This window comes from Xenopus laevis, chromosome 3L, assembly GCF_017654675.1.
Source record: "Xenopus laevis strain J_2021 chromosome 3L, Xenopus_laevis_v10.1, whole genome shotgun sequence".
In the NCBI taxonomy this organism is placed as follows: domain Eukaryota; kingdom Metazoa; phylum Chordata; class Amphibia; order Anura; family Pipidae; genus Xenopus; species Xenopus laevis.
Window position 1 is genome coordinate 147,775,312 of NC_054375.1, and position 8,917 is coordinate 147,784,228.

Below are 8,917 nucleotides of genomic sequence, written 5' to 3' on the forward strand. Positions count from 1 at the left end.
CTTCCAGCATGGGGTGCCCTCACTTCTGCAACTGTCACGTCACTCAGCTCTAGAGAGATCAGCTCCCCTAGATCCAGAGAAGAGTTCTGTACCCTGTCATTAAGGTACAGCAAGGCAAGGATACCCCCATAAGGTTTAAAGAGATTACCCTATCTTTAGTATTAATTGGTTTTTTTTTTAATTTTCCCTTCAAACCTGTCTCTTTCCACTTTATAAACTGAGTGGATGCCAGAGTCCGTGACTTTTCACCCAGAAGGAAGATTGGCTGCAAGGTTAGAATTTAATTATTATTATTATTATTGTATCCAATGTTAATTCTGACATTTATCTTGTTAGGGTTAGAATAATAACATTATAGTAATATAGTAAATGTTATATGGAGCAATAGGAGGAGTCATACGGAGGGTTATATGGAGCAATAGCAGGAGTTATAGGGAGGAGTTATATGAAGCAATAGGAGGAGTTATAGGGAGGGTTATATGGAGCAATAGGAGGAGTTATAGGGAGGGTTATATAGAGCAATAGGAGGAGTTATAGGGAGGGGTTATATGGAGCAATAGGAGGAGTTATAGGGAGGGTTATATGGAGCAATAGGAGGAGTTATAGGGAGGGTTATATGGAGCAATAGGAGGAGTTATAGGGAGGGTTATATGGAGCAATAGGAGGAGTTATAGGGAGGGTTATATGAAGCAATAGGAGGAGTTATAGGGAGGGGTTATATGGAGCAATAGGAGGAGTTATAGGGAGGGTTATATGGAGCAATAGGAGGAGTCATACGGAGGGTTATATGGAGCAATAGCAGGAGTTATAGGGAGGGTTATATGGAGCAATAGGAGGAGTTATAGGGAGGGTTATATGGAGCAATAGGAGGAGTTATAGGGAGGGTTATATGGAGCAATAGGAGGAGTTATAGGGAGGAGTTATATGGAGCAATAGGAGGAGTTAGGAGGGGTTTATATGGAGCAATAGGAGGAGTTATAGGGAGGGTTATATGGAGCAATAGGAGGAGTTATAGGGAGGGTTATATGGAGCAATAGGAGGAGTTATAGGGAGGGTTATATGGAGCAATAGGAGGAGTTATAGGGAGGGTTATATGGAGCAATAGGAGGAGTTATAGGGAGGAGTTTTATGGAGCAATAGGAGGAGTCATACGGAGGGTTATATGGAGCAATAGGAGGAGTTATAGGGAGGAGTTATATGGAGCAATAGGAGGAGTTATAGAGAGGGGTTATATGGAGCAATAGGAGGAGTTATAGGGAGGATTATATGGAGCAATAGGAGGAGTTATAGGGAGGAGTTATATGGAGCAATAGGAGGAGTTATAGAGAGGAGTTATATGGAGCAATAGGAGGAGTTATAGGGAGGGATTATAGCATACCTCCTAACATTTAGAATAGAAAGAGGGACAAAAAGATTTAAGTGGCCACACCCCCTAATTACCATGTTCATTTTACAACATTTGGCAGTTTATGAAAGTTTAAACACATTTCTTTGTTTTTTCTGTGTTATTTCAGTTTTGCTAATGAAGATGAATTGCGCTTAAAGCTGCATCCCTACTTAAGATGGCCATAGATGTTGAGATTTTTTAAAGATCAGATCCTCATCGTGAGACCACAATTATCTCGGAACGACTGTACGAATTGTCCATCAACTAAAAAGAATTTGCCAGGAAAACAAAGGGGAGCTGCCTGCTTGGCCCTGCAAACATAGATACATTGCACTGGGACTGACCTGGCCGATCAATTTCCTGACAGATGTCGGCCGAAAAATCGTAAGATGTACGATCGTTCGAATCCCACTAACCGCACGATAATTTCGAACGATTGGTCGGACTTCCCTAAAATCGGTCGTTCGACAAGAGAAATCTTTGCGTCTATGGGGAGCTTTACAGAGGGAAGGAGTAAAGTCTATTAATCTGCGTACTACCAGTCGTGGCACAACACACCTATCTTTAAAAAGACCATGACTGTTTTTTTTATTATTGGGATGAAAGAATTGGCTTCATTTAAGAAGAAAAAACTCTTCCATGGAAACCCTCATTGGGTGTATTGTCAGGGGCACAGGGATGGGCAGTTGTTGGATAAGGGACATTTAGAAGCCATAAGAGCACTGAGCAATAACACAGCTCACACGTGACACATGTACATTATATCCCTCAGACTCCTCTTGTTTCTGCCCCACCCAGAATGACCCCACAGTCTCACCATAGGCTGAATCTGGAGGGCTTTTCCCATCATCCTCCATGTCCCTCTCTGGCAAATTCCTTTGCTAATCCAGCTGTGACCGTCTCTCACGATGGAGCAGAGGGTTCCAGGTTGCTGTGATGCTGCTAATCCCGTCTCACATGAATAAAATGAGTATTTATGCTTCAGATCTCCCCGAAGATGCTGCACTGAGTTGCCCCTTGTCCGCTGCTGCTCTGCCTCACAACTGCCACTGCACTTCTCCTCAGCGCTTCCACACGCCCCGCCCCCTTCCTCCACCAGATGTCTTCACTCCGGCCACGCCCACTCGGCGCTCAGTCTCCGCTACTCCTCTATGTAACTGTCTTTTGTGGGCGTGGCTTGGTTGGGCGGCGCCCTGCTGGAGCGCTATCTGCTTTAATTTCTCACGAGGTGGGGTCGTGTTTAAAGTGATAGAGACCGCCGTCCTGCTGCTTGTTGTGAACTGGACTGTTGTCATAGTGGCGGGTTAGGGGAGGACTGGCGTCTCAAGTGTGGCCTTTATTATTGTTGTCTCCCATAGCAGCTTCATTGGGGGTGGAGGGGAAGATGAGATTACTACATAATGGTCTCTGTCTGCCACAATTCTGTTACTCACAGCAGCAGCTTACTCATTATAGGCCTTAGATAATGCTGTGTAACCCAATAACCTGTCTCTCTCTGACTGACACTCATGTCCCATAGTTCCCTCCTGTCTGTGTCACTGTATCACCCTGCAGTGGGAGGGACAGACTCATGTCCCATAGTTCCCTCCTGTCTGTGTCACTGTATCACCCTGCAGTGGGAGGGACAGACTCATGTCCCATAGTTCCCTCCTGTCTGTGTCACTGTATCACCCTGCAGTGGGAGGGACAGACTCATGTCCCATAGTTCCCTCCTGTCTGTGTCACTGTATCACCCTGCAGTGGGAGGGACAGACTCGTGTCCCATAGTTCCCTCCTGTCTGTGTCACTGTATCACCCTGCAGTGGGAGGGACAGACTCGTGTCCCATAGTTCCCTCCTGTCTGTGTCACTGTATCACCCTGCAGTGGGAGGGACAGACTCATGTCCCATAGTTCCCTCCTGTCTGTGTCACTGTATCACCCTGCAGTGGGAGGGACAGACTCATGTCCCATAGTTCCCTCCTGTCTGTGTCACTGTATCACCCTGCAGTGGGAGGGACAGACTCGTGTCCCATAGTTCCCTCCTGTCTGTGTCACTGTATCACCCTGCAGTGGGAGGGACAGACTCATGTCCCATAGTTCCCTCCTGTCTGTGTCACTGTATCACCCTGCAGTGGGAGGGACAGACTCATGTCCCATAGTTCCCTCCTGTCTGTGTCACTGTATCACCCTGCAGTGGGAGGGACAGACTCATGTCCCATAGTTCCCTCCTGTCTGTGTCACTGTATCACCCTGCAGTGGGAGGGACAGACTCGTGTCCCATAGTTCCCTCCTGTCTGTGTCACTGTATCACCCTGCAGTGGGAGGGACAGACTCGTGTCCCATAGTTCCCTCCTGTCTGTGTCACTGTATCACCCTGCAGTGGGAGGGACAGACTCGTGTCCCATAGTTCCCTCCTGTCTGTGTCACTGTATCACCCTGCAGTGGGAGGGACAGACTCGTGTCCCATAGTTCCCTCCTGTCTGTGTCACTGTATCACCCTGCAGTGGGAGGGACAGACTCGTGTCCCATAGTTCCCTCCTGTCTGTGTCACTGTATCACCCTGCAGTGGGAGGGACAGACTCATGTCCCATAGTTCCCTCCTGTCTGTGTCACTGTATCACCCTGCAGTGGGAGGGACAGACTCATGTCCCATAGTTCCCTCCTGTCTGTGTCACTGTATCACCCTGCAGTGGGAGGGACAGACTCATGTCCCATAGTTCCCTCCTGTCTGTGTCACTGTATCACCCTGCAGTGGGAGGGACAGACTCATGTCCCATAGTTCCCTCCTGTCTGTGTCACTGTATCACCCTGCAGTGGGAGGGACAGACTCATGTCCCATAGTTCCCTCCTGTCTGTGTCACTGTATCACCCTGCAGTGGGAGGGACAGACTCATGTCCCATAGTTCCCTCCTGTCTGTGTCACTGTATCACCCTGCAGTGGGAGGGACAGACTCATGTCCCATAGTTCCCTCCTGTCTGTGTCACTGTATCACCCTGCAGTGGGAGGGACAGACTCATGTCCCATAGTTCCCTCCTGTCTGTGTCACTGTATCACCCTGCAGTGGGAGGGACAGTCTCATGACCCATAGTTCCCTCCTGTCTGTGTCACTGTATCACCCTGCAGTGGGAGGGACAGACTCATGTCCCATAGTTCCCTCCTGTCTGTGTCACTGTATCACCCTGCAGTGGGAGGGACAGACTCATGTCCCATAGTTCCCTCCTGTCTGTGTCACTGTATCACCCTGCAGTGGGAGGGACAGACTCATGTCCCATAGTTCCCTCCTGTCTGTGTCACTGTATCACCCTGCAGTGGGAGGGACAGACTCATGTCCCATAGTTCCCTCCTGTCTGTGTCACTGTATCACCCTGCAGTGGGAGGGACAGACTCATGTCCCATAGTTCCCTCCTGTCTGTGTCACTGTATCACCCTGCAGTGGGAGGGACACTGTCTCAGTAGTATGAATATTTAGTATATTACAAGCCTTAGGTGTCCCAGCTTATAAATTGACACCCGACTTCATGTAACATCATTTTGCAGCAAGTCTGAACACGGCGTGAGGTGATGTAAGATGGGGAGACACAGAGGATGTGGTTTCTGTCTGAGCATTTGCAAAGTTACTAATGAATCTAATGGAATCTGCCATCTAATTAGCATGTACAGTATAAGCAGTAGGGGGTGGCAAATATTTTGGCACCAGTATAGACCATATCATTTACAGAACTCATGCATAATACATAGAATATTACATAAGATGAGTTCAACCTTCCACCATTCAGGGGATCCTGGAGACTGTAGTTCAAACATTGTTGGTTGCAGGTCAGACAGTTCTACATTGTGCATATTAGTGACCGGTCCTGGAACAGCTGGCCAACTGAGTAAAGGAAAGTAGTATAGCTTAGGGATATGGTATCTGGTGTGCAAGGATTTTATGAACACATTTAAAAAGGGAAAGGAGCTGTCATTTTAAGCTACTTTAAAAGGCTTTTTTAGTTGTTTCTCTGATACAAGCTGGGGTAATGATGATTTCAAGAAAGGGTCGGATGCCTTTTTAGCAAGGAGAAAAAAGGCTTGATATGCCATGATACAGATGGAATAAGCTTTTACTTCCCCTTTAAACTGTAAAACCACTAGTTGGTGTAGCAATTATGGGAATATAGTGGGACTGTGCAGCAGCAGCTGGAGGTAGAAAGTGAGCATTTATAATAGTATAGCTGTATTACCCTTAAAAAGGTGGTTCACCTTTAGCTTAACTTTTAGTATGTAATAGAATGCCCAATTCAAAACAACTTTTCTATTGGTCTTCATAATTTATTTTTTATAGTTTTTGAATGATTTGCCTTCTTCTTCTGACTTTCACCAGCTTTCAAATGGGGGTCACTGACCTCATCTAAAACAACAAATGCTCTGTAAGGCTACAAATGTATTGTTATTGCTACTTTTTACTACTAATCTTTCTATTCAGGCCTCACCTATTCATATTCCATTATCTTATTCAAATCAATTCATGGTTGCTAGAGTTATTTGGACCCTAGCAAACAGACTGCTGAAATTACAAACTGGAGAGCAGCTGAATAAAAAGCCAAATAACTAAAAACCACAAATAATAAAAAATGAAAACCAGTTGTCTCAGAATATCACTCTCTACATCACACTAAAAGTTAACTCAAAGATGAACAACCCCTTTAATGGGGCCCTTGAGTGATTTTGAAATACAGGTATGGGACCTGTTATCCAAAATGCTTGGGACCTGGGGTTTTCTGGATAACAGATCTTTCTGTAATTTGGATCTTCATACCTTAAAGGGGTTGTTCACCTTTAAATTGACTTTTAGTATGCTATAGAGAGTGATATTAATTTTTTTTATTATTTGTGGTTTGAGTTATTCAGGTATTTATTCAACAGCTCTCTAGTTTACAATTTTAAGCAATCTGGTTGCTAGGGTCCAACTTATCCTAGCAACCATGCAATTATTTGAATAAAAGGCTGGAATATGAATAGGAGAGGCCTGAATAGAACATTGAGCAAGACAAAATAGCAATAACAATACAGTTGTAGTCTTACAGAGCATTTGTTTCTTATAAGGGGTCAGTGACCCCCATTTGAAAGCTGGAGAGAGTCAGAGGAAGGCGGCAAATAATTCAAAAACATAATGACAACCAATTGGAAAAATGCTTAGAATTGGCCATTCTATAACATACTAAAAGTTAACCTAAAGGTGAACCACCCCTTTAAGTCTACTAGAACATTATTTAAACATTAAATAAACCCAATAGGCTGGTTTTGCCTCCAATAAGGATTAATTATATCTTAGTTGGGATCAAGTACAAAGTACTGTTTCATTATTACAGTGAAAAAGGGAATTATTTTTGAAAAATTGGATTATTTGGATGGTGTCTTTCAGTAATTCTGAGCTTTCTGGACAACAGGTTTCTGGATAACAGATTCCATACCTGTACCAGTTGGGGAGCTCTCACCTTTCATTGTTTCTTTTCCCAGGGCTTTGTGTCTCGTTCAAATTTCAACTGCTGTTTCCTGCTCCAAAATGTCTACCTTGCTGAAACCTCCTGATTGGAGGAGAGCTCATCCAATGACAAACAGCAGACACCTGAAAACCCTTGCCCTGAAGAAGACAAGAGAGCCATTGTAGAAATTCTGCCCATGTAAGGGCCATGGAGAGATAAAGGCATGGAAGACTGGCCTATGAAGACTGGAAATGGAGCAGCACATACCTACCCCTGTAATGCTCTTGATCTTGATCCCACTTCTACTGCCTCCAACTTTTACTTGTATCATTTAGGCTTGGACACCCCATATGTGTGTTTATATCTGGTCATTTAAGGCCAATGGAAATGGATCAGTGCCCTTTAAAATCCCATGACTTTCTGCTGTGACTCCATTCAGCGTCGGACTGGGCTGCCCTAGCCCTATTTCAGTGGAGCAAGATTTTTTTTACCGATCCACACACACACCGTTTTATGCTTACCCCTTTTATTATATCCCCAATAGATTCATGTTTTGGGGGGGTTCACCCTCCCTTCATCAGGATAAATAATCAAGTGCATAATTACCTTTATACCAATAAACACCTCCTTCTTCACCCATAATCCTTACACATCAATTGAAACCTTAATCATTATGTTCATTTTCACAAAACCAATTGTGGCAATACAAAGTCTAATTGTGGCAATAGAAAGTCCAATTGTGGCAATAGAAAGTCCAACTGCAGCTACAAAAAGTCCACCTGTGATAATAGATGGTTCAATTCACGCCCAATTGAAATGTCCATTTTACGTCCATGGAACACAATTTTAGAAGGTATTTCTCATAATTTCGAAACATTTATATATATATATATATATATATATATATATATATATATATATATATATATATATAATACACAAAAGCCATGAATATCTTGTAAATTATATCCTTATAAACGGTGAGTTCTGATGTCATCAGTTATAAATGGTGAGTTCTGATGTCATTTCTGTCACGTGACTCACTGAAATTTGTGTATTATAATAAATAAAGTACCCCCTCTTGTAAAATATGAGGATATTACAAGTGACCTCGGAGTTCCATGACCTTTATATAAACACTCGGCCTTCGGCCTCGTGTTTTTATATGGTCATGAAACTCCTCGGTAACTTGTAATATCCTTATATTTTACAAGAGGGGGTACTTTATTCACTCTGTATCTATATATATATATATATATATATATATATATATATATATATATATATATATATATATATATATATATATATATATAAATATATATACGGGGCCAAAAACTCTGTGATCTCTTAGGGGCCATTCACTAAGGGTCGACTATCGAGGGTTAATTAACCCTTTGATATTCGACTAGGAATTAAAATCCTTCAACTTCGAATATCGAAGTCAAAGGATTTAGCGCAGATAGTTCGATCGAACGATCGAAGGATAATTCCTTTGATCGAACGATAAAATCCTTCGAATCGAACGATTCGAAGGATTTTAATCCAACGATCGAAGGAATATCCTTTGATCAAAAAAAGCCTATGAGGACCTTCCCCATAGGCTAACATTGACTTCGGTAGCTTTTAGATGGCGAAATAGGGGGTCGAAGTTTTTTTTAAAGAGACAGTCCTTATGGTCGAACGATTTTTACTTTGAATCCTTCGATTTGAAGTCGTAGTCGTAGTCGAAGTAGCCCAATCGATGGTCGAAGTAGCCCAAAAAAGTGAATCGGCCCCTTAGTGTTATATGATCCAGTACATTGTTACAGCGAGAAAAAGAAGGCCACCACTTGGTTACCCTCTAATATATTGGGGTGTTTTAAGTGTCCGTCATGCCTGTCATGCAGATCCATGACACCGGGAACTAGTTTTTTACACCCACACCCTGGACACCGATCCAAAATACGTCACCATATTACGTGTACCACTACCCATGTACTATACCTTATCACATGCCAGTGTGGACTTATGTAATACGTGGGTAAAACTGATCTTATGCTCAGACTTCGAATTGATGCCCATAGGTCAGCCATTAACACTGCATA

General features: G+C 43.4%; 1 protein-coding gene across 2 annotated transcripts in view; it reads right to left on the reverse strand.

The window, feature by feature from the left end:
- slc44a2.L (solute carrier family 44 (choline transporter), member 2 L homeolog) overlaps window positions 1-2,454 on the reverse strand; it is a 45,659-nt gene extending 43,205 nt beyond the window's left edge. Inside the window, 1 exon segment of one of the 2 annotated variants that reach the window (NM_001091669.1) lies at window positions 2,205-2,422. In NM_001091669.1, coding sequence (NP_001085138.1) covers window positions 2,205-2,244 — 40 coding nt within the window. In that variant the 5' untranslated portion in view covers window positions 2,245-2,422. 2 annotated transcript variants of the gene reach the window in all.
- Window positions 2,455-8,917: the final 6,463 nt, after the last annotated feature.